Here is a 27,519-nt window from a genome sequence, read left to right as displayed (position 1 = left end):
GACCTGAAATGATGAGTAGGAGTTACATAGATGGATGATAAAAGGAGGAAATGAATATTCCCAATAAAGGAAACCGCATATGGAAAGTCCCAGAGGGCAGAGAGAAGTTTCATATGAGTGTAGGAGGATGCAAGAGAATTACAAGGGGTGAGAGTGGAAAAGCTGGAATAGATTTTGAACACCCTTCTAGCTAATGTTGAAATCTAACTCATTGGAGGAGTAGTGAGAATAACAAGAACTGCTTCTTTGGGAGCTTTAAGCAGGGTCATTATGCACCCACGTTTTTCTTCTAGAAGCATCACTCTGGCTCTAGTGTGGAAAGCTGACCCAGAGAGGGCAAGACTGAAGACTAGCTGATAGTGAAGGTTTGATCTTAGAGAATAGCCACCAAAATGTAGGAAAACGAAGGAACTTAGTAGATACGTAAAAAGCAGAAACTATAGGACTTGGTGATTTACTCAGTTAGAATTTGAAAGTGAAACCCAGATTTCTGGTTTGTGTTAATGAGTGGATGAATATGCCTTGCCTAAGAAGTAGAGGAAGGAGTGGGAGAAGCTGATGAGTTTGAGATGCCTATGAGACGTTTGCCACTTCAATACATAGATATGGAACTCTATGAAAGTGTGATCATTTATTAAAAGATGTTCTGAGCTGGCTAATCAGAATTTGGAAGTCAGAGGCATTGAGGTTACAATAGAAGCCTTGGGTGAGTATGAATGAGCTCCCTCCCTGAGAATGTTTAAAGTGTAAAAAGAAAAGAACTTTAGAAAAACACCAATACTTTAAGAACTAGTTGGAAACAAAGAGCCCACAAAATAGGCTATGAAGGAACAATCAAAAAAAAAAAAAGAAGAAGAAGAAGAAGAAGAAAGAAACAAGAGGTAGATGATATGGAAGCCCAGGGAAGAAAAGGCTTCAAAAAGAAAGAGGTGGTCAGCTGTATCAAATTACCGATTACTAAAAGATTGAGACAGTTGAGGTCTGAGAAGAATAACTAAATTTTAGCAACAAAGATGTTGTTGGCTGACCTTGTCATAGCAGGTTCTCTGAAGGGGTGACCAGAGAGCGTGGTGGGTTAAAGAGTGTGTGGGAGTTAGCTCAGGAAGTGAAGAATGGGAGCAGAGATAGCACTCTTAAGAAGTTCAGCAGTAAAGGGGGAAAAGGAGACAAGAGGTCTACCAAGGGACATGGATTGAGAGAGGTTGGTGAATTTTTATCTTAAGATGGAAGATACTTGAAAATATTTAAATACTGATGGCTGGGAGCAAAGAGTAAAGATAAGTTAAAGATAATGGAGAGAAAGGAAATAATTGATGGAGAGAACACTTGAGGGGGATGGAGGAGTTGGGATGCATGATAGGTTGGCCCTGGACAAGAAATATCTCCCAAGGTAGGAGGAAGAAAAGGAAAAGATTGCTTTTCAAAGCATCAATGGGATCAAGGTGAGGTAAAGAGTCAGGAGCTATAAAAAGCAAACAGCAAATAAGATATGGAAGCCAGATGTTGTCCTGTATTTTAATAAGTTCTTAAATGCATAGTCTGCATGGTATACTGGAAAGAGCCCTAGTTTTGATGCCAATTCTGCTTATCAATTGTGTAAATTTCTAAGACAAGTAATGAAGCCTATTTGACCTTCAGTTTCAGCATCTATATAAAATGAGATTTTTATAAATCTGCTTTGAAGGGCTATAAGAACATATTTTTTATCATGTTAAGTATTAACACAATGCTAGGCTTGTTGTAGATTCTCCAGGAATTGTAGATATACTTAATATCATCCTGTCTGGGGAATCTGTTTTCTTGGCTGTGTTTAGAAAACAACAAGCAAAATCATCTGGAAACAACCGATAGATATATATTACACTTAGTACATAGCACAGTGCCAGACACATAGTAGGTATTTAAGAAATATTGATATAATACATTAGAAATTTTTGGCCTTTATCTACATTATCAAAATCCTTACAATTTTCTGCTATTTCAGTAAATGTTCATGTAATATATCACCAATTTTTTGGTCCTTATCTACATTATTAAAATCTTTAAAAATTTCTGCTGTCTCAGTGAAAGCTAAATCCTCCTCATTCTCTGTTGGCTAATAATTTCAGAGTCACACAGGAAAACAAATATGTCACCTGAGAAGGTTTATCTCAACTATTCATCCATTGCTGCATATGCTGCCCATAAAAGAAAGAAAAAAGAGCTTGATTCACATAGCCCAGAAGGCCAAAGAGGATCTGAGCCTTCTGTTACTTGTGTTGTCACTTTCAACATTGTTACCCAAGAAGCTCACTAAGAAAGGACACCCAGATTAGCCACTGAGCCAATAAGTTTGGCCAGAAATGCATAGGTTTAGTTCAAGACAAAAGAAAAGGGGGAGGAGAGTATACTTGACATAAAAAAGCTTCCCAGGATTCTTTCTTTCTCTGAGGTTTACAGTAAACTTTGTCTTGGAAGAGAACAGTGTTGCTGCAGCAAGAGCTCAGTGGGGAGAGCTGTAACAAATTGCCCCAGATAAGCTTAAGGCAACTCCAGCTCTGGACTCCTGAGAGACTAATGAGCCATACATCCCTGCCTCTTCCCAAGGCCTGATGTTTATGAAGTGTTGTCAAAGACATTGGAAGTTCCATAAAATACTACATTTTTAAAAGGTCTTCAAGCTTAATCCTCTAAACCTATAGGAGTTACCCACTTGCTGAGCGTTAATAGGCTTTTGACTGAATGGTGAAGTTTGTAAAGGACCATTACAGGCAGAGTGCAGTTCCCCCAGTAGCATGCACTCTTCACTCTCTGGACGGCTCTGCCATCTGAAGCCATGCAGGGCATTTTTAAGGCAGGAGACAGAGAAATGGCTAAAAATCTGCTTATTTTTCTCTCAATAACAGACAACTTTTATTTTTCCTTTTTTATCTTAGAGGTCAAGAATTTTGGGCTAGAGACAAGTGTGAAACTTGTGATGTCAAATTCTTAAGTGTGTTAATATTGTATTTGGATGTCATAAGTTAAAATGATACATACAAGTTTCTTTCCCAATATTTTACAGATTTCTCAGCTTTTCTCCATATAAATACATTACCAGTAGAAACTGAGATAATAAAAGCCCATGAAAACAATCATCCAGTATTGTTCCATTTCATTCACCCCAGTCCCCAAATTACTATATTTCAGACACTGATATTTTTTCCAATTTAAATTCATCCAATTCTTGAATAATGCCATTAAGGGTCTTGCCTGAGAATCTAGTAACATGAAAATTAGTTTTCTTCCATTTTCATTTTATGTCCAATAAGAATATTTATATATCCAAGTGATATAGATAATCACATTTCACATTTTATATTTGTGCCTGATCAACAGTACAATCAGAAAGAATTTCTCTACATCCCCATCCATCCTGCTCCCAACTCATATTTTTGCTTCATTAGCAAATTTTAGGATCAAAATATGTTCAATTACTCTTCTGAAAAAACAGGATAATATTCAACTTGCAGAAGAAATGTAGCACTTGAGAGACCTGATCTCTGTTTTGAGGTTATTTTTTCTAAATCTTTAACAGATGAAATAACTGATAATACTGTTATTCCTAGATTGGGCCTCTGCTCTTGACAAAACTTTAGAATTGATTGTGTCCCTACATGCCTCCATGTCCCTTGTGTTAAGCTGTCACTTTTAGCGAGCATTCTCATTTGAGTGTCCTAGAAGCTTAAAAACGGAGAAGGCAATGGCACCCTACTCCAGTACTCTTGCCTGGAAAATCCCATGGACAGAGGAGCCTGGTGGGCTGCGGTCCATGGGGCCGCTAAGAGTCGGACACGACTGAGCGACTTCACTTTCACTTTTCACTTTCATGCATTGGAGAAAGAAATGGCAACCTACTCCAGTGTTCTTGCCTGGAGAATCCCAGGGACGGGGGAGCCTGGTGGGCTGCCATCTATGGGGTCGCACAGAGTCAGACACTACTGAAGCAACTTAGCAGCAGCAGCAGCAGAGGCTTAAAAAAGGAGAGACTCTTCTCATCTACTCATCTGTGCCTTATAGAAACTATGACAGCAGGTGAGGCTATTATAGAATTTGTTAAGTTGCAAGAACTCAGATTGCATTACATTCAGAATCCATTCAATTGGAATGCTTTTCTGGTCTTTAAAAAAGTTCGATTGCAATTCAAGCTAGATATGAGGTTTTACTGCCACCTCATATGTTTATACCTGATAAGATAAGGACAGGAAATCATAAGAATTGTATATCTTCTTTGAAACCAACTCTAATCAACAAGGGGACCATCATGCCTGTACTTCTAAATTCATAATTTGTTTCCTGTCCTGGGCACAATATAATGGGAAAAAAAAGAGATAGTTTTTATTTTTCTAGTTGGTTAAATAAAACTGTTTTCAACCTTCTTTAGCAATAGGGCAGTAAGCAAGAGAAGAATAAAATCAAGTAATCACAACAGGTGTGTAAGTATAGGACTATCTCAGTCCTAGGGTTTCCTTGTACTGTTATAACCATGAAAAGTAAAAGTATTAAATAAAGACACCCAAAATGGAAATTTCATTTTTCTGGAAAAATGTGGCACATTTTCTGTACCCACAGGTAAAGAGACTTGAGAAGACAATACACATTGTACAATTCACAAGCATCCACTTGTCAAGATAATCTGTGATGTTAAAAACTGAAGTAAAATCCACATTTTGTTCCCCACAAGGAAGACAAATACATGGTGAAGATCACTTTATGCTAGAATGTCTGAATTACAGACATGGTAAATACTTAAGATATTTTGCACCCTTTAAAATAGTAAAATGTCCTCATAATTTAAGCAAAGTGATTTTCTTATCTAAATAATGTCCGTATTTCTCTACTTCCTTTTCCTAGGATATCAAAAATAATATTTTTCAAGAAATATTAATATTAGTAATTTATTGTAAGTAAATATTCACAATACAATTAAATATTACTCTTAAAAGTCAAAGAACCTAGAGTTCTGAAACAATCCAATCTACCGTTAATACCCTATAATATCTGAGAAATAGTAACACATCTGAAAATTTTCACACAAACTCACCGCTTCACTCTTTAACTCATTTCCCCTATTGAACAGCTCTGGTTGCTTAAAAATGTGCAGTGGAAATCTGCCTCCCTAAAGCATCCTCTAAATTCTGATGATATCTCTAGTTTAGGATCTTTCCAAATTACTCTAAAAGCCCTACACAGAATCAGACTTCTCCTAAGGAATCGAGAGCGTAAAAGCTTTGTAGACATATCCTAAAGAAAATCCTGAGGCTTCCCTGGTGGCTCAGTGGTAAAGAAACCTCCTGCCAATGCAAGAGACATGGGTTCAATCCCTGTCCAGGGAGATCCCACATGCCTTGGAGCACAAAGCGAGTGCTCCATGAGTACGGAGCCTGTGCTCTAGAACCTGGAAACTTAAACTACTGAAGCTCGCACACCTAGAACCAGTGCTCCGAAACAAGAGGAGCACTGCAGTGAGAAGCCTGCACACTGCAACTAGGGAGTAGCCTCTGCTCGCCACAACTAGAGCAATGCCTGTGCAGCAACAAAGACCTAGCACAGCCAAAAGCAAATTTAAAAAATTATATTTTTTAAAAAAGTTCTGATTAAAGCAAAATAGGAATATCTCCAGAGAAATATCATCTTACCAGCCCACAAAGTCCTCTCAGACTGTGATGCACCATGGATAGGGTCTTGTCCTTTAGCCTCTAGATGCAGAAATTTGATCTTACAAACCCTCAGAATTCAGTAGGCTGAAGAAAGATGACTTGTGCCCCTAACATGCATGGAAACTCAGAACCAATCAGTTCACTCCAATGAAATATATAACTGTCAAATGGATAAGATGGCCAGGTGGTAGTGTCAAAGCCATTACCAATGTGTAGGCTGCATAAATGTCCAGTTATTTTAAGACTATTTAGGAAGCAGAACATCAAAACAAGAGAACTGGTTTGTTGACTAAGTGAATATTTCATAGCATCAGACACTAACAGTCTAGTGCAGCCATATTGGCAGCTAGGGACTCTGGGTTTACTAGTTAAAGTTGGCTTCTCACGGCCCAGAAGCCTGGAGAGCACTGGAACAGATGGCAGAACATGACATTCAGATGCTTCTTTGGCCAAGCTCTAACCCTTATCAATAACCTCAGCTATGCAGATGACACCACCCTTATGGCAGAAAGTGAAGAAGAACTAAAGTGCCTCTTGATGAAAGTGAAAGAGGAGAGTGAAAAAGTTGGTTTAAAGCTCAACATTCAGAAAACGAAGATCATGGCATCTGGTCCCATCACTTCATAGCAAATAGATGGGGAAACAGTGGAAACAGTATCAGACTTTATTTTTCTGGGCTGTAAAATCACTGCAGATGGTGATTGCAGCCATGAAATTATAAGACACTTACTCCTTGGAAGGAAAGTTATGACCAACCTAGACAGCATATTAAAAAACAGAGACGTTACTTTGCCAACACAGGTCCGTCCAGTCAAAGCTACGGTTTTTCCAGTGGTCATATATGGATATGAGAGTTGGACTATAAAGAAAGCTGAGTGCTGAAGAATTGATGCTTTTGAGCTGTGGTGTTGGAGAAGACTCTTGAAAGTCCCTTGGATTACAAGGAGATCCAACCAGTCCATCCTAAAGGAGATCAGTCCTGGGTGTTCATTGGAAGGACTGATGTTGAAGCTGAAACTCCAATACTTCGGCCACCTCATGAGAAGAGCCGACTTATTTGAAAACACCCTGATGCTGGGAAAGATTGAGGGCAGGAGGAGAAAGGGATGACAGAGAATGAGACGGTTAGATGGCATCACCGACTCGATGGACATGGGTTTGGGTGGACTCTGGGAGTTGGTAATGGACAGGGAGGCCTGGCGTGCTGCGGTTCATGGGGTTGCAAAGAGGCGGACACGACTGAGTGACTGAACTGAACTGAATGAACCCTTATCCTAAGGAAATCATCCTTCCTTCAGATATAGGGATAGTTTTAGTTGAATTTTACAGTCACATTTCTGCTTCAGTAGATAATGTCTTGCTTTGACAGATTAATTCCTGAATGACATCTTGTTTCTAACTTTGGGGGAAGAAAGTTGGGGTAGTGAGAAACACACACATACACACACCCTACTCTGGGCTGTACTGATTTAAGTCTCTGAATTGCTATGCCCGGCTCTGTCCACTTTCTGTCAACTTATCTTACTAGACTTGTGATTAAAGCAAGGTTTTGCCATTCACCATTTCTTCTGTCTCTTCAGCTTGCCATGTCTCTTTCCCTGAAAGCATCAGGACAGAAACCATACATGCAGCTGTGTTTTAAAGCAGCCTTCTTCTGTAGCTCTTGACCAGAATGCTGACTAGCAATGGGCATGCAGCCCTATGAGTTCTGCTGCATGTAACTCAGATTATACCAGAAATCGTTCCTTTAAGAAGTCAGGATCTCATTCAGAGCAAACCATTTGTAAACATTTAAAACAGCAAACTGGACAAAGATTTTAAACAAAGATATGAAAAGTTTCTAGCATCATCACTCACTCTCTTCGAAGAAGGAGCACAACCCTTACATTAAATCTCTTTTTAAATGGAGAAGAGAGAAGTTGATGTGTAAATCATCAACCACTGGAGAAAACACACAGACTTCCAAAGTATCATTTTTCTATGATTTAAAATCTTTAAATGATTTGTTATTGCTTCAGTATCTATGCATAAACATCAGGATCACAAATACCCACTATGGTTCATACACACATTTGGTTTGTATATTAGATTTCTGTGTTTCTACTCTTCTTAATACACTCAAATCTCATTTCTGAAACATGTCTATTGCATTAGTAGAAGTGGTTATATATTCAGGTTTTCAATCAACTGGTTTGCTTGTTTGGGTTGACTATAAATTTGTTGACATATATTGATGATTCCTCATTTTCTTGCCCAGGGATCATTTCTTCTACTCATTTATTTTCAATCTAACTTTCCTATTTGACAGTATCCTGTGAGCAGCATAATGGAGCACTCCAAGCTCATAAGGAATGGTGTAAACTAATTAGCAGATTTTATGATGGAGGCTATTCCCCTCCCACTTGATCATCCTGTCTGGATAATGAACTTTGTGAAAACAGTCAGCTACACTAAGGCAACAGTACCACTCAGACAAGCTCTCATTTTGCCCTTAAACTTCAGTTCTTAATTGTGGACATGGTACAAATTCAGAAAAAAAAAAAAAAAACAGTATGGGGTGAGGGACAGATTTAAAAATTAAATAGCCTTAAAAATGAATCTGAGTTAAGAAAATCTTGATCTTCTTTTCTTCATCTACTTTTGCAACTGACAGGAAAAAAAGATAGCCCTAATAAGATGTGTTTGAATAAGACTACAACTGAAATCACAGTATATACGTGAAATGTAGGGAAGTTAGAGAAAATTCCCCTACATGCAGGTGTGCAGAAGCACTGAAGAGTTACTAACGAACACTAAATAGAATGTTGAATAGTTTGTTATGGGGAGAAGATCCAGAAATAAGAGTGTAAATCAGTGCTGGTTCATTACATCAGCAGTGAGGCTGGCAAAAATCTTTCAGCAGCAGCAGGTGTGCAGTTTGTCCACTCTGGCTTGTAGCCTCCTGGCCAAGGCATGGGATGAGTCCAGTCTTCATGGCTTCACGAATGACCACAAGCCCTCTGAAGGTGTATCCAAATCCTGCTGTCATCCTGCTTCCATTTTGGTCACATACGCCCATATTGGAAATCTGACTCCACACTATCCATTTTAATTTGGGTGTTGTTTGCTTCCTGCAGGCACTATTTGTTACCAAAAACACCATGGTAACTTGGAAGAAGGGAAGAAACCAAAAGAGAAAGTTATATATATTTATCTTTTCTATGAAAGTGGTTCTTGCAGTTTAATAGTAATTATCAAAGTAGAAATATTACAATGCAAACAAAAGATCACCTAAATAGGTAAAGAGACACAGATGTAAAACAAAGGAATGGCTGAAATGCCATCGCCAGTCTCTTCAGCATCCTTATGATTAGTCCTTTATTCTTTGGGTATGCAGTTTGAAATATTACCCTCATACCTATGTGCATAAATATTCCTATACAAGAAAGAAGGTAACATATTTAACAGTTTACTTCAAACGTTAATATTTTTCAGATGATACCCTAGGTATTAAAATTTAAAGGTATTTTATAGCTCTGCTTAAACATAAATAATACATTTGTCTACTTCACTAATACTGAAGGTACATTTTTTTTCTCGTGATGAATATAGTCATCATCTATGATGGACAGTAAGGGGCTTCCCCGGTGGCTCAGTGGTAAAGAATCTGCCTGCAGTGCGGGAGCCACAGGAGACCCAGGTTTGATCCCTAGGTTATGAAGATTCCCTGGAGGAGGGAACAGCAACCTACTCTAGTGTTCTTGCCTGGAGAATCCCATGGACAGAGGAGCCTGGCAGGTTCATGGGGTCAAAAAGAGTCAAGACTTGACCGAAGTGACCTAGCATGCACACATGATGGACAGTAAAAAATTATAAGAATGCACTGTAATAAAAGAAAAGCTATACCCCTATATAGAAATAGTAGGAGATAATCTATTTCATAAAAATAGTGATTTATTCTCAATCTTCCATCGCTGGAAAAACCCATACTGCTGACCAATTACTGTGGTCCTGACAAGCATTATTATTTTTGTACTTTGGGGGCCATGCAACATGGCATGTGGGATCTTAGCTCCCTGAACAGGGATCAAACCTGTGCGCCTTGCATTGGAAGCTTGAAGTCTTAACCACTGGACCACCAGGAAAGTGAAAAGTCAAGAGATTTACATTTCTCATACTTCAGGCAAGAATCTTAAAGTATATCAGGTCTCAGATTATAGAAGAAACTCAAAAAAGGCAAAACTTTACATCATAAAAAGAACATATAAAGAATCAAAAGACAGCTTAGAGATGGTATTACAAACAGGAAGCAAATGTATTTAAACTAGCAAAGGTCAGGAAAAATATTTACTATCTTTATAGAAATATGAGAAAACAAGGCTTAATGACAGAGGAAAGGGTTCATTTTAGAACACAAGTTTTTTCTTTATTGTAAATTTAAATTTCACGTGACATTGCAAACATAGGCCAAATATTATGAATTAGAATATACTCACAGCATTTAGAAATACTGTGTTAGGATCTACATAAGTGATTCTGAAATAACATTTGCTCTTTCAATAGCATTATTTAGGCAATAAGAAAATGTACGGGTGCTAGGAAAATTCATGTTCACTGTAGATGAAAAAAGCCTGAAAGAATACATTTGTTGAAATTTGCATTTGGTTTGGAAAACTTCTGTTTAACAATTGAACACGGCCATATTTTAACTTTTAAGCTCCCACATGGAGAGAGTGTCAAGGCACTGCAGCAATTTACTTTTAGGGACATTATGCGGGGGTTTTGAAATTCACAAAATAGGATATTTCTTCCTGAATTATTTTATGATCAATGTACTGTCTCTACACAAGGAAAGTTAAAGCTGTCTGACAACACATAGAAACATTACTGGCTCTTAAAGATGTAGGAAATTACATAAAAGCATGAAAAGCACTGGGTAATTTTGTAGTTTCATCTCTAAACACAATTGCAAAGACATCTGTCTTTCAGTTCTTTCTCCGTCTTTCTTCTGAAGCATGGCCTTTTAATTCTTACCCTTTTAAATATTTTTTGCCTACTGTAGCTTTGCTTCTTAATATCCTGGTTGATCTTACCAGGCTAAGAAAGTATTTACAGGGGATGTTGTTTTTGTCTGTATTCACAGAGAATGCTAACAAATTAGAAGAAAGTGCCAGAGAACACCACATACCTTGCCCAGAACACTACAATGGCTTCTGCATGCACGGGAAGTGTGAACACTCTATCAATATGCAGGAGCCGTCTTGCAGGTAAGGTTTTCACCCTTTAACTTTTACATGCATAAAGTAAAAATATAGAAACTAAATTCTGGATGGCATTCTGCCTGAGTGGGTGATCAGCAGCCACACTTTTCTGTGCCTCTCCTGCACACAGACACACACACAAGAAAACAATATCTGTGTACCTTCCATATGCAAGTACTATGTAACGCATCATTATATACATTCCGCTGGTAGAATTTAAAATTGTATCTTGGGCATTACAAGTTCCTTAAAGACATGGCCTCCTCTGGTTCATTCACCGCTCTTTCCCATGGATGCAGAGCAGTGCTTGGCACAGATTAGAGACTTGACAAATATTTCTCAAATGACTGAATGAGGCCTTACTCTATGTAAAATAACATGGTTGCTTTGGGTAGGTCATCTTTTCCAAAATAATGGCATATACAAGTAGCAAATGGTGAAATAGGTTGCATATTGCTGTTCAGGGAAAGGAGTGTCACTCTCTTTTTCTCTTCCCTCCCTTCACCCCCTCCCCTTTTCATCTTTTTCCCCTCCCTCTTCTTTTTCTTCATCTTATCCTTCTTTCTTCCTTCCTTCCTCTCTCTCTCTTTCTCAAGATCTGTCTTCCTTTCATGTTTTCCTTCACTGAACGCACAAGCACCTGCCTTCTAGTAGAGCCAGGCAGACTGAGAAGTTGCTCCCACTGCTCTGTCATTCCCAGCAGAGTTGTCATTATTAAACCCTTCTGATGCAGAAACCAAAGGTCTAGGATATAGTTATGAGACATTCAAAGTAAGGTACTAAAACAGTTGCACAAAGTCAGTGACAAGTTGATCCCCACTAGTGTTATTCTCGTGTGAGCTGTTTCCTCATTTCATGGTCAACTGCTAATTCTAACACTATCTACCTGAGCTTTCCGATGAGGGCTGAGTGACAGAGAGGCAGTCTTCATTCTCAGATGAATACACATGGGCTTGCTTTGCCAAACCTTATTGCCTACATTGTAATTACCTTTTTACTACAGAAATTTAACTCTCTAACATAAGCAGACAACTTTATGAACAGTAAATTAAAGAAATCAGTCTTGCTGTACTTCTGGCCCTAACATATTTTTTAACACATTCTAACTGTTGCATAGAGAATGCTTTATCCAAAAAATTAATAAACAGCATTATTTTTTATACTCATGTCATCAGAAACACGCCTTTTCTCAAGTAATTATGTTGACTTAGGTTAATTAAAGAGCAAGTTAAATAAAATGTAAAGCTCACCTGAAAAAAATAGAAAGAACAGTTATTCCTGGGTTTCTATCATCTCCCTGTCTTCAAACTCTATTATTATAAGTATTAAAAGAAACCATATATCTTTGAAATGAAAAACAAAAAGAGATCTTATTGAAAATGAGTATTTGATAAACAAATCTACAAAGTACTATCTTTTCAGAGCAGGAAAAGGAAACAAAAGGCCTTAATTTCAAAATGAAGAGAAATGGCCATAGGCCAACTATAAAAATGAGTACAGCAGCTTTAGGTAACTGGATGCTATCATTTATCCCAGGTGTGATGCTGGTTATACTGGACAACACTGTGAAAAAAAGGACTACAGTGTACTGTATGTTGTTCCTGGCCCAGTCCGATTTCAGTACGTCTTAATCGCAGCTGTGATTGGAACGATTCAGATTGCCGTCATCTGTGTGGTGGTTCTTTGCATCACAAGGTCAGTAGCTATACTCAGTGGTCACCCACATAAAGGGATACATCATTCCTCCTTGTCTGAGTCAGATCACTCTAATTCCAAGTCCCTTTGTGGACTCCGCAACCATTCATTCTCTGGAGTCCTCTTTCTTCATCATAACATTTGAATAGCCAAATGGAAAGACAATGACGTTCATGCTGGAGTGGTACAAATTATTTTCCTTGTTTTTGCATTTTGATGAGGATTATTTATTTTCTAAGCAAAGGCCTTTTCTTTCCTCTTCTAATGTGTAATGCCAGTCTTTGTTTAAATATGCTCTTTACTTTTAACTATAAAAAGTCAGTCTTCATCCAGACGTAACAGTCTGTTTAAATGACCAGCATTTCCTTACTCAGGCTTTCCTAGTGGCTCAGAAGGTAAAGAATCCACCTGCAATGCAGAAGACCCGGATTCAATCCGTGGGTTGGGAAGACCTCAGCGTGCCAAATAAGATCAGAATAGATTTTATAGAAGACCTAGAAAAATATTAAATTATAGCTGTCACTTATAGCACTTATATTTCTAAGTATAACTCTCAGGTATAACCATTTTTAACTTATTTGGTCTAAATAACAAATACATTTTTATCTTAACTTAGCAAAATAACTTTAATCACAAAATTCAAAGAAAATAATTATAATGAGAATGATCATGTTGTAATACATGAAAACTTTTGATACATGGAAACACACAGCAAATTTCACAAGCAGCTTTCATATCAAACCCCAGAACAATCAAAGAGTAATTATTTCCTGGAGAGTTGGGTTGAGAGAAATACAGATCTCATCCAGTTTCAACAGAAAAAAAAAAAAAAGAATAATTACTAATCTCTGACTCTGGGCTTGGAGTAAAGGACAGAGGCTGAGTAAGTGCTCAACTTCATTAGTGTGTAAATTCATGGTAACCAAGAAATAGATTCCAGACCAAATGTATATTATTTATGTCCTGGTCTAACCAGAAATGTTATTGAAGATAGTCTGTTCTGATATGATTTCACTCTGCTCAAGAGAAGAGTTCCAGGGAAGTTTTTCAAGGTTTCTGCCAAATTCACAAGGCATTTAGACTTTCAATCGTTTGTGCAGCTTTACAGTAAATCAAAATGTTTCCCAAAAAATTATTTTCAGAAGACAAGAAAATAAAAGTATCACATCTGTAGAAAATAAAAGTCCTAATATGTCTCAGTATCTGTATCATGCTATCTTCTTTGAAGACAAGTGTGGCATTTGCTCTTGAAAAAGACAAAATGTGGTTCATAAATCCTTCCCTGGCCTAAAGGCTTAAGGGAAGATCATTGATGGGAGCTCTGTGCTACTCGAAACCAAGTTGAGTTCATCAACTCGACTCTCATGTTTAGATGCCAAGTGAGTCAATGGATTACATTAAAATAGATTCTGGGGAGTGTAAAAATAACTTAAACCGAAAACACTAAGTGTAAAAGAAGATAGAAAAGCATCTAAACACAGGAAGGTGTGCCATATTACACCAAGGGTCTTGAGCCTTCTAATATCTAAGCAATATCAGCATATGAAAAATGAAATTCATATGTAATAGATCTAATCTCAACAATTTGATTTGCTACTTCATGTACTAACAAAAATGCGGAACTTTCAATGCTTGAGCAGATGTTTAAAAGTCTTATTAGTCATAGTTTTATTTCCATACATAATAAAAACAACTGGGATACATAGGGTCCTTATCTCCCCAGAAATTGTGTGTCTCTATGTGTGTGTGTCTGTGTATGTGTGTCATATATGTATACACACACACACAGTGAATATACATGTGAAAACTTTATGAAGAGGGAACAATTATCCCCGTTTTCAAGACAGGCAGTCTGAGGTATGAGAAGTCAGCAAGTTGCTGAGTGTACACAGGTGAGCAATCAGGGCAGAAATGAAGTCGAGGTCGCCTAGTATCAGAGCTTGTACATTTCATTATCACTCATACTGCCCCTTTCACTGGTCATGATGTTTGTATTCTGCTATTCAAGATAACCTAAATTGAGCCCCACATTAGGCTGGCTACCTTTTAAGGCACACATCTGTTTTCACTTTCCATGTGAAAACAAAACCTATCTTCTTTTTACTTTGGAGGAATGTGGCTTCCAGCTCCATGTTCATTTTGACAGATCTACTTCCCCCCCAAAATCATATATCTATATACTATATACATTTATTCATATATGAACATATATGTGAATATGCATTTTCTGATACTCTATAGGCTGTTATAATATGATTTTATATGAACTCTATATTATTATTTTTATTTGTATCATCAAAGCATTGCTATATTATAAAAGTACAGAGCTCTTTAAATGATTTGAGTATTAGCTTTTTATAGAAGCTAAATAATCAGTACCAATTTATGTCTCTAGCTTATACTATTCACATACAAAAATGATGTTAGGCTGAACCAAAACAATATCCCTTTTCATTACAGATCCTATATTAACAGTTGGCTCATTCTCTGGTTTGAGAAGATTTAAACTTTTAGCATTGAAATGTCAATATAATATTCACCCTTGGGACGTTTAAAATATAAAGTTGTTGAAGACCTTCAACGTGAGGTTAGATGGGCTCACACTTGCTTGATTGCATTGTGCTGAGTCATTCTTTCTGCCTTAATGAGTAAGCAGTTAAGGACTAGGTAAATGTATTCCTCTTGAACATCCACGTCTGTTCTTCAGTTCTCCTTAACAGACGCTTAAAGACAACTGCAAGGAGAAGCAAAAACAAACAAAACCAAAAACCTTTTACAAAATAATTTCAGCTTCTGCTAATAATAAATTCTTACATCTGAAATATTTTAATAACTTGCTTAATCTACAACTTTACTCTGTTTTTGTGGGACTGGACTTCAGGTAGTAATAGCACTGGACTAAGATTTGTAAACTTTCCAACCTTCTAGGAAATGCCCCAGAAGCAACAGAATTCACAGACAGAAGCAAAATACAGGGCACTACAGTTCAGACAACACAACAAGAGCGTCCACGAGGTTAATCTAAAGGGAGCATGTTGCACAGTGGCTGGACTACCGAAAGCTTGGACTACACAATACAGTATTATAGACAAAAGAATAAGACAAGAGATCTACACATGTTGCCTTGCATTTGTGGTAATCTACACCAATGAAAACATGTACTACAGCTATATTTGATTATGTATGGATATATTTGAAATAGTATACATTGTCTTGATGTTTTTTCTGTAATGTAAATAAACTATTTATATCACACAATATAGTTTTTTCTTTCCCATGTATTTGTTATATATAATAAATACTCAGTGATGAGAAAAAATTGGCATTCTTAAATTTGCGGTATCTCATAACTGTAAATATAATCAAGCTAATACCTCTGTACAGGTATCAGTATTTTATCTTTCTCCACATCTTGAGACAAAGCATTGGTTTATACAGGACTCAGTGGCTAGGTTTTGAGTGATTCCAAGATCAAGGAAAATGATGGTTATTGGAAAAGAGAAAAAATAATTTACTTTATATCAAGTGAGGATAAAATATTTCAGATCTTTGAATCATCTCTGTTTCATCAACTTTCTTCCCTGGTCTTCCATTTTCATCCCCAGAGCAGAAAAATCTCTGGCATATAAATTAAATCAAAGAAGAAGGGGAGGAAAAGTGTTTTATAACTCATAAAGGAGAGGGAAAAAAGACATTGGCTTTTATTTGGGAAATATCTTAGACTCTCCCAGTTAAGTGCATATATCTGAAAGGTCCTGAACAAGCTACACATTAGGAATGCACAGAGCACAAAATCTATTCCATTTAGGTGCATGGAATTAACAACTAGGGAAAAATTTTAATAACATCATTAAATGGGTAACACCAAATCATGAATTCTCAGAAGCACCTTGCTATATTTATAGTATATGGTTCTTTAAGTTAGAATCATAACCAAATACCTCATGACTAACTATGCAGCAGCATTATTTGAAATGGAACTAAGATGATAATATTTCATAAAAACAGATAAATGTGTTATATATATATATATAAATGATAAGAATGAAAATTAATCCCATAGCATATGAAAGACCTTAGTGGAAAATCCATATAGATTTTTGAGCATATAAATAGGCATGACCATTTTGGAAAAAATAAACTGTAAAAATTCTCAAGGAATAAGAAGAAAATAACAAATCAAATAATTGCCTTATTATTTAGTTTTTCACGGCTTTCTGTGGCTAACACAGTAATCTAAATAAAGCTTTCTTTGTCTCCTTCAAATGACCTCTGCATTAACTGAAAGGAATGACACTTCTGTGGCCACACACAAAAAAAGGACAAATGTCAAATCAGCACATTCTGAAAATAAAATATTCAGTGAAAAATAAGTTTCCTGAAGTGATATTTAAGATATTTGTTAAAACATTTTTTAAAGGTGACAGCCTAAATGGGATTTAGGACTCTGTGAAAAATCTGCTTTTCTAGGTTAGTCATCACTTGGAAAAGTGAATCTATAGGCACTACCATCATTCACATGTTTCCAAAAATTGGTCGTAGGCTATTTGTACAAACAAAGTCTATTTAAACTTCCACATGGAATTTTAGTTTCATCACCAGGTACAGAGATATAACTAGCTGTGATCACCTTTGTGTAAGACAGGGGTTGTAGCAAACCTTTCCTTCTCCTAAGGGAGGAACAAAAATGCAACATCACAGGACTTACCAGAGTTTGAAGGAAACAACAATTCCACTGACTTTTTCTTGTAAGAGCAATGCAACATCACAGGACTTACCAGAGTTTGAAGGAAACAACAATTCCACTGACTTTTTCTTGTAAGAGCATGAAATGACTTGCTTCATTAAATATTGATACATTACTTTGCCCATCAAAGGATCATAAACCTAAGTGTTAGAAAAGCCCTTGAGTTCATGATACAGTATATTCCTATTCACTTCCATGCTCACCCAACCCATGAAAGAATTCTTTTTAAAAGATGCATAACAAATCTTAAGTGAGCATATGTTATGTGCCAGGCATTCTCCAGAGACTTCCCTGGTGACTCAGTGGTAAAGAATCCACATGCAATGAAGGAGACATGTACAGGAGATGCGAGTTTCATCCCTGGGTTGGGAAGATTCCCTGGAGAAGCAAATGGTAATCCACTCTAGTATTCTTGCCTCAGAAATACCATGGACAAAGGAGCCTGATGTTCTGCAGTCCATGGGGTCACAAGAGTTGGACATGACTGAGCAACTAAAACCAAACCAGGCATAATTCAAGGTCTTAGGGAAATGCAACTAAAATATGACCTCTCCTCTAAACGAACTCACAATCTCATCCTGACATAATCATCTACCCTCTTCTTGCATATATATTATCACTTGGAATTTTATTCTTGGTCAATTCTAATTTTGAGAACATTTTTCTCATATTGAGTTGAAATTTATTTCTCTATGGCTTCTACACATGGCTTCTGTTTTTCCTCTGGAGCAAAGGAAGAATGACATATATTTTAAAATATTAGGACAGATATACTATGTTTTCCCACTCACTTTGGCAAGTACATTCTAACTCTTTGTAAGCATTTTCTTCTCTAGGTGAAATATCCATACTGTCTTCATCTCATCTTCACGTGATATGGTTTCCACCTTCCCCTAGCATCTGCATCATCCTTCCTTGGACAGATGCTACTTTGCAGCTATATATCTTTAAGTGTATAGCTCAGAATTGCACAGTCTGCTACAGTTGTGGTCTGACCAGCACAGAATGTACTAGAACTTGTAGAAAGCAAATTTAACTGTCATGATCTCAAAATGCAAATCCTACTTTGACCACAAATTTGGGGTGGAACTACGAGCAAGTCATCTCACATGTCTAGTCTGTTTCCCCATCATTTCTAATCTCTGAAATTCCAAGATTCTAGATACTCAGAAACCAGGCACTATACTTTTGTTATTCTACCTAAGACCACATTAGCTATTTTTGCTGCTCAACTTAAATTCAAAACTCTTTTTAAACAAACTGCTATTAAGCCATGTCATTCACTCATTCCTTCATTCACCACTAATTCATTCATTGTCCATTTATTATCCATTATACATGTACTGGGATTCCCTGGTGGCTTAGATAGTAAAGAATCTGCCTGCAGTGCAGGAGACCTGGGTTTGATCCCTGGGAAGGGAAGATCTCCTGAGAGCATAGGAACCCACTCCAATATACTTGCCTGGAGAATCCTCATGGACAGAGGAGCCTGGCAGGCTACGGTCCACGAGGTCACAAAGAGTTGGACATGACTAAATGACTAAGCACAGCACATTTATGTACTGGGCTTCCTTGGTGGCTCAATCGATAAAGAATCTGCCTGCAATGCAGGAGACCTGGGTTTGATCCCTAGGTCAGGAAAATTCCCTGGAGAAGGAAATGGCAATCCACTCCAGTATTCTTGCCTGGAAAATCTCATGGACAGATGAGCCTGGTGGACTATAGTCCATGGAGTCACAAGATTCACACATGACTAAATGAAAATGACTGACCCAATACAGGTACTGAGGGCCACCAAGTACCAGCACCATAATAAGCTATGAGAAGACAAAAATAATTAAGGCAAAGTCCCTGTCTAAAAGGGATCAAATCATCATAGTTCCTTGCATCAAAGATCTTGCAGCCTCATTGGTGAGACTGGAGGTAAATAGTGAAGTATAAAGAGTGTAATAAAGGCTATGATAACTGCTGGCTCAGCGTCCTTGGGGACCATGCAGGAGGAACCCCCAGGGTGAGTAATGTGACTCTTCACAGGCTGTGAGACACATAGGACGACTTCATCATTCTCCACACAAACCCCGACTTCTTGCTTCTGAGATTTTATCTACTTCTCTTGCTCTCTCCATGCCCTTCTTCTCTCCATAGTACTCAGAGCGAGTAACAGCTTATCAGCAAGGCCTCTGTGATTTCCTTAGCTGTCTTCCTAACTCTGTTAGGGTACTTTTCATGTTATTCCTTAATTTTCCATGTAAGTCTTTCTCTTAGCCTGGGAACAAGAAGGCGGAAAACCAATGTCCTGCCAATTATTTCCATTTATTAGACAAACATGCCTATGCCATTCCAGACACCATTCTAGGTGCTGTTCTGTAGCAATGAAGTGGAGAGATCTCTACACTCAGGTTCATATTCTAGCAGAAGTGGAGGTGAGGATTAATCAAATAACAGTCCACAACACCCAGCAGCTAGAAAGCTTTAAACTCTATTTAAAAAATTAAAAATAGAATGAGGTATAGGATGACTGAGTTTGAGGGGGACTGGGTCCCTTCGATGAGAGGGTAGTATTTAAAACTTGGCCTCTGAGGCCAGACACAAATGGGTCCCAGTCTAAATTCCACTTGATGAACTACTTAACCTTGGGCAAGTCACCTAATTACTTTATGCCTTGTATTTAAAAATCAAGAGAAAAATGCTTCCCACACTCAGTATAACTGTTACAAGAGATAAGCAAGGAAGTCCATGTTGTGCATAGAACAAGGACATACACAGTGTGAACTTCCAATGTACAGAAATGATTTTTTAGGGATATAATAAATATTTGTTGTAAAAGTAATTAAGAAGGAAAAACCATATGTCATCAGTTAAATAAGGCATAATGGGAGTCATATGGTTAGAATTAGAAGGAATCAAGCAATCACATTCACTCAAAGGAGCATTTCTTGTCTCTTTCAAAACAATATAGAGTTTAAAAATACTGGTCCTCTTTTTTTTTTTTTTTTAATCAAATAGGTCCACTGGCATCATGTCTGAACAAGAGGAGTGATCATTCTTTCACTTTAAAAGAGGTCTGATAAAGCACATAGTGTTAAGCCTCTCATGTGTTTCTAGGCACAGGATGAGTGAGTCAATATTGCAGCAACTTTGCAAGGCCAAATTCTTCAATTTCATGAATCCTCTAGGAAAAGTCAGTACAGACTACTGAAATATGACAGAGATTATCTCAAAGTCACATTAGACTCTCTACTAAGGTTCATCTTCAGAGGCTACTTCCATTTTCCGAAACCATGCAGCACTGCACCAGCTGTTGCTGCTCCTCAATTAGAGGAGATGTTTCACTTACATAATGAATCATCTGGATATCAATCACAAGAACCTTTCATTGAATTAATTGATATCTTTATATGAGCATCCATATTATATGAAGTGTGAAGGATTATATAAGGTAATGGTATTGTTTTTTTTTAATAACCTATGCGTGAATATGTAAATGAGAAAGGCCCTTTGAAGGCAACATCAGGAAGGCAGGGATGATGTGCAACCCACCAGGTCAGAGGCAGGCCTTCTTCCAGCCTCAATCTAGACAAAAATCAATTTCACTTGTCCTCTTACTTTGGGAATGTAACCAAACTCAATCTAGCATAAGAACTTAATTCAAAGTTACTGAGAGTCCAATATCAAGTATTATAGGAGAGGGGGGAGAGAGGACTGGGGCAGTCCTAGTTCTCTATTCCCAGTGGTCCCACTGCCACTGCTAAACCTGCCAGTCTTCCTGATTCAGCAGAGGCACTCCTTCTATAAGAGGCTTTACCCGCAGTGATCTTGGAGGCGGCGGCTTCTCAGCACGCATCCTTGAGCAGTCAACACATTCTGCAGGGCACATTTGGAGATGGCTCTGTGGCCTGCCTCCCCATGGGTGTCTCCCCTTGCCAGGCTTCCTCCACTTCTCCAGATCCAACCACCTTTTTCCTTCACCTCATGGAGCCTCCATCCTCTGTTAAAACACTTCTCTGCCACATATCCCTGGGCTTAGACCTTGAAAACAAAGACCTTTTTATAAGCCAGGCTATGAAAACAAAGCAGAGAGTAATGACCCAAACTGTCACCACAGTACAGCAAATTAGTAATAAATAGATTACATAAATAACACTTGGTTAACTGGCAAAATTAGAAAATGTAGATAAGCCAAACACATAAATTAATCTCACCGACAAAAGATAAACACCATGGTGTTGACATATATCCTTTCAGATAATATTGGTGAATGTACGTTGAGGTTTTTATAAGACAAAAGAATTTTTAATAAACTGTTCATAATAATAAGCTACAGAGCTTCACAGTCATTTAAGCACAACTTACCAACACAGATATATGGTGTGGCTCTTGTGTAAGTTTCAATCATGTTTAGTTGCAAATCAGTGAGGCCTTCAAAAAGTTTAGATGAGGATCTCTAAGCCATCTGTTTGCATGCTTATCTTTCTTTGTCCTCACAACACTATTTTCCCACCATGTCCCACACTATTTACAAGAGACCCTTCCAGTCCCAGCACACATACTATTGGTAAGCTATTCTCAGTCTCCAAATCCATCCAAAGCGTGTGACCTCATCTCCAGAGTTTCTCCTTAATTGTCCCTGTATCAGCTTGAATCTAAGTAGATCTAGAAATGTTAGACCAGATTTACCCTCCACTCACCATGAGGAAGTTTTGTTTCTCTTTTCACTTTGTGGGAGCCTGGTAGGCTATGTCCGTGGGGTCACAAAGAGTTGGATATGACTTGGCAACTAAACAGCAACAACCACAAGCCTTTCTGTAATTCCTAGTCTAGAGAAGGGTTTGGCCATTTCACCATCATTTAGCTTCAAGGTACTCATGCCAAAGCTGTCATTGCTACAAAAATTCACATTGCAGTTAACATCAGTTCATAAGGGTATTAACCTCTGTGCTGTTTCCCACACTGGGCTCTTCTTCCCTCCTTGTATGCTATGAGTAATAGGTCACTCACTGGCCTTAACTGAGGCAATCAACTTGGTTCAGAACCAGCAGGTATTATAAAAGTGCAGCATTAAATAACACTTTAAATACATTTAAATAACATTTAAATAACACATTAAATAATTATAGTACTTACTATTTTTTATTTATTGAAAAATATATATCCTGATTATACTGAAAGGTACTTGCAACCAACTTTCAAGCTTGAGCACAAGACTGACTAATTAAAAATAGCATAAGAATATTATATCACTTAAAGGAATGCATAAATTAGTGCCACACATCAAGTGTGCTGAAGTTAGCTACTATAAAAAAGCACTGAATATTATTGGATGAATTAGACCTGTAAAGACCATTTGTTCTTCTAACAGGCTTTACTATGTGGTATGTCAAGGGATTTCTTTATAAGAACAAAGATGAAGAGAAAATGCTATGGCCACTAGGGAACACACTTACCTCCTAATTACTATAAAAAAAAAATTCTTAGCTAGAAGTTACTTCATCTGTTTAGATCTATAACCTCTGGACCAATGGAATTTCAAGTAAGACCTCAGAGTGAGAAAACACAATATGGGGGATGGGGAAGAAGCAAAGGAGCAAGAAAGAGCTGAGAGAGGAATAAAAGGCTGGGGGAAGGTAAGAGGGAAGGAGACAGCCAACTGGATTGGGAGGAAGGGGGCAGTTATGGGAAGAAGAGTGTAAGAGATGGTTCATTCAAATAGTCCCTTAAAAAGAAGCACATCTAAAGCATTTAAGCAGGACTACAGGCGTATGTGGTGGCAGCAAGTGAGCAGGGGGCAGGAAGGTGGTGCCCTGGGAAGGTCTCTCGCCCTGAAGTCTCAGAAGACCAACCTGCTGTGTGTACAGGGTTGGAAGGTGAGGAGCTGGCTTGGCAAGCCAGGCAAAATGAGGCCAAGGCATTACGCCAAAGATGGTTGTTCAGGCCTCTGGGTGAGGAGAAGAAATGTTTAAAATAAAAGTCCTGTTATTTGCATATTTTCTTCCTCACAATTCTTAACCTCAAGATATGCAGATCAGATTCTTTATATTCTGCTGGACAAGCTTGTCGCAAAGCACTGGATCTGCTCTCTCGATATAGAACAAAGAAATAGCTTATCCTCCCCACCCAGAGGCGAGCCCTCTGTCTCCTGCTATAGCAGTGCAGTGACCATCACATAAGTGCTATCTGATCTGGCTACACTTGCAAGAGAAAATCCTGCTTTAAGACCTTAAAGCAGCCCTGAGCAGGCTTAGAAACAATGTGCGAAAAAAGGCTGGTCTGCTTCAGACCAGCCCCTGCCTACAGAAGATAAACCATCTGTGGTCTGCCTGGGGAAATACAGGTCAGAACTGCCAAGAGGAGCAAACCATTGGAGAGGATTCTTTAGGTCTGAAAAGTTGAGTAGAAAGACAAAAATGATGGCTCGATAAAGTGGAAGTTAAGGGAGAAATAGGAAGAGAAACCCCAGTGTTCCACCTTTTAGACTTTCTGAAAGCACGTGGCTCCACTGTTCACAGGACAGCACCAACAGAACCCAGCGACTTATAATTAAGCTCCCAGACCAAGCCTTGTAAACAGCCGGCAATGTTGTCGACGTCCCCCAGAGGGTTGAGACTTCACTGCACCAGCATCCACATAATAACATTATATTTCTCTTTTAAATAAGATGTACATGAATGTTCACTTGCGCCCAATTACAGTAATGCATGATTTACATAAAATTAACTCTCCTGCTTAATTACAGGCATGCAGGGATTAAGGGAGAAAAGGCTTTTACTTTGTAAACATTATATGCTTTAATGCTTAGCATCTCTGTGAAATGCAATTGGCCCAATTGCAGATGAAGACGAGCTCCTTGGTCACTGGGGTTTACCAAATGTTGCCGTCCATTCTACAAGGATTATGTGTAAACTGAGTCACCGGAGTCTCTACCCAGTTAGAGCAGAGATCCAATTCTTCCACAATATGAATGATTTAATATAAACTGGAATATTCTGTAACAAGGATCTAGGGTTTAGAAGTTTCATATTTAGTGCAGGATTTAAACTGCCTGGATAAGGAATCTGCAAAGGGCAAGAGAACGAGTCTCTAGTTTTCCATAAGCAGTGAGGGAAAGTGCTTTCATCAAAGGACGATCCAAAGCTGCTTTGACAACAAAATGATTAAAGGCTGCCTCTTCTCTCATCTTACATCTGTCACTTTTCTGCATTCCTTTTGGCCACAAACATGAACACAATTTTCTCTGAATAAGACTTCAGATTGAACATTTACGGGGATTAAAAGTGAAGTTCAGTGCAACACACACCTAAAGCATTCTTTTTTCCCTAGTCTCTGGCAGACCCAGTGCCAGAAAACTGGAATTGAAGAAAAGTCATTGAGCTGGCACAATAAGAAAATGATTGAAGGTAACAGGGATTGAAGTTTCATCGTTATCAGTTCAGTGGAGACGAGGCAATGCTTCTCCAAAAAGCTGCACAAAAATACCTCGAGGGGCCGAATGCTCACCGCACTGGCTGACCACAAAAGATGGCAATTTCGTTTTGCCACCTTGTCAACTCTCTTTTCACCCGGTACACAGAAGTGCCAGATACCATAAGAAAGGGTTTTGAAGGGGAAAAAGAGACATGATAACCTGTGAGTTCCTAAGAAAATTCATGGAAAAGCAAGATCTTATACTCAGAGTGATTACATTTGCCAGGAACGGACCATAAATTGAAATTAGGCAAATTGGTTCTTATTTTCAGAAAACTGAAAAAGAGAGAAACCCATTCCTAATTCAGGGCCTGAGTTAATTTCTTTAGCAATACCTTTAAACACTATGCATAATAAACTAGATACCTGTAGCATACCAAGGACTTGTATAGGTGGGTCATTAACCAAAAATTACATATAACATGTGAGAGTTCATGGTAGACTATACAAGATTATTTTACTTCATAACCTTTCCCTGTTTATTCTGCAACAAAACATAAAGTATCGAGACTTTCTTTAAGTCCTGGAATCCAGAAGGGCTTCTATAGGAAAGATTTTCAAAGACATCCTTGGAGAGGCTGGAGATAGTATATAGCCACCTGGTGATTTCAGGGGGAAATTGGTCCAGTCATCTATGTTTCGTTTACTTCTTTTCATCAGTGTAAATTTTTCTGCCAGAATCTGAGGCTTTAGAGAGATTAAGCTGTTGATTTTTTTTTTTTCATTCTTTGAAATGAAGGTCTTTCTGTTCTCCTGGGTTACCATCTCCCTGGCACTAGCTGCTTCACTTTGTATCTGACGCTACAAGACATTCACACTTTAAAATGCATGAATCAACCTTGAATTTTCCATCCTCTGATCCTTCATTGAGTTGTTGTTTCACAGTATCACAAAGCCTCAAAAGCCATGACTTGAATAGTGGCCACACTCAAAGGAACATTATGCCGGATTTGATCCAGAACACGCAAAATCAAAACCCCTTCCATTTCAGGCAAAACGCTTTGTTTGACCGAACAGTAATGGAATGAAACTGTCCTTAAAGGACACTTTTTTTCTAGCTATGTCTGAGGGTTTTTTAAGAATTGACATTATGATTTATTGATTGTGATAGTGTATGATGTACATAAAATTAGAATTATGACTAAGTATAAAAACAAGACCCGCTTTATTGATGTCTCACTGCTCTTTTATAGAAGAGGTAGCATTTTGGACACTTTAGGAATACTATTTTACTTGTTTCTTACAATAAGCCTCTGAAACATGTTATTTCTGTACCATTTTTATGATGAAGTAATTGTAAAGTAGGGCTTCCAGGTGGTACTAGTGATAAAGACCTGCTTGCCAATGCAGGAGACTAGAGATTCAGGATCAATCCCTGGGGCCAGAAGATTCCCTGGAAGAGGACCTGGCAACCCACTCCAGTATTCTTGCCTAGAGAATCCCATGGACAGATGAGCCTGATAAGCTACAGTCCATAGGGTTGCATAGAGTCAGACATGACTGAAGCGACTTAGCATGCATACATGCAACTGTAAATATCTTGGTCAAGGTCACAGAGCCAGGAAAAGCCACAGCCACAGTTTGAACCCAGATCAAACCAAATCCATTCTGCTCCTCTATAGCAATGCTGTTTCCATTACTTTTTGCTTTTCTTACACGATCATATCAGAAGTCATACATCTTTCAGATTTACCTATTGACTAAACAAATGCTTGTTTCAATAATGCTGTCATTGTTCCAATTATTTTGAAATTTTGCTACCAAAATTATACTTATAGAAAACTTTTGAACAACACAAGAATATCTGTTTCAGTATGTTATAAGAATACTGTCTTTGGGTTCCTACCATTCTCTCCTTTCTCCCCTCCTATTCATTATTTCAATCTTAAGGACTCAGCTAACCTCAACTAGCCACATAGCTCTTTCTACTTATTCATGCCAAGGGAAAGAAACAAGATAATTTCAGATTTTTATAAATAATATTGTATCCGACATATTCTTGTCTGTCTATATATTTACTTGGTTTTCTATCCCTCTTTTATCTCTGGCCCCTTCTAGCCTGAGGGAATATTGAACTCATGAAATAAGAAGTCTGTCTTATTCATATGACCCCAGTGCTTAGAACAGTTTTTAGAACATTATAGATGCTCAATTAATAACTGATGAACAAATGAATTAATTAATTTAATTAAAGTCTTCTCTGAGCTTCTACAACCTACCTGGAATAACTGGCCATGTAAGTCAGCAACTATACCATTATGGTATAAATCAGTAGAAGTTGAATAAGACATGTTCAGTTTGAAAGTTACTAGCCTCTGAAAGAGGCCCCGAAAGTCTAAGCTGATAGAAGAGATGATGCTAAAAGGGCCCTTGAGTCTTTTTTTTCTCTTTCCCCTTTTTTTCCTTCTAGCCCTACCAACTTCAGGAAGCACCCTGGTGGGGCAAAGGGTAGTATGGAGCTGGTATGCTATAAATTATAGTCATTACATGTCAGCAGCCCCCAACTGAGATCTTTAACTCATTGCTAGGAGAGCTTTCAAGGGCATCCATTTGAAGGAAGGTTTAGGAGCATTAAATGCCTTTCACAACCCACCAGACGTTTTAACTCATGTGAGCCTGACACTTATTGGGTGCATTTTATCTCACAATCAATTTAATTAGGAGCTGTCAGATTAAAAATGATTTGTTGCTTCTGAAA

The 27,519-nt window shown here is 38.0% G+C and overlaps 1 protein-coding gene across 1 annotated transcript in view; it reads left to right on the top strand.

The window, feature by feature from the left end:
* Positions 1-15,638, top strand: part of TMEFF2 (transmembrane protein with EGF like and two follistatin like domains 2) — a 281,503-nt gene extending 265,865 nt beyond the window's left edge. Inside the window, exons 8-10 of the mRNA XM_052635667.1 lie at positions 10,801-10,924; positions 12,455-12,613; positions 15,542-15,638. Of these exons, the coding sequence (XP_052491627.1) occupies positions 10,801-10,924; positions 12,455-12,613; positions 15,542-15,638 (380 nt within the window). The remainder of the gene's footprint in view (positions 1-10,800; positions 10,925-12,454; positions 12,614-15,541) is intronic.
* The last annotated feature ends 11,881 nt before the right edge of the window (positions 15,639-27,519 follow it).

Source organism: Budorcas taxicolor, chromosome 2, assembly GCF_023091745.1.
Source record: "Budorcas taxicolor isolate Tak-1 chromosome 2, Takin1.1, whole genome shotgun sequence".
NCBI classification, from domain to species: Eukaryota; Metazoa; Chordata; class Mammalia; order Artiodactyla; family Bovidae; genus Budorcas; species Budorcas taxicolor.
This window is presented reverse-complemented; position numbering and strand designations above follow the sequence as displayed.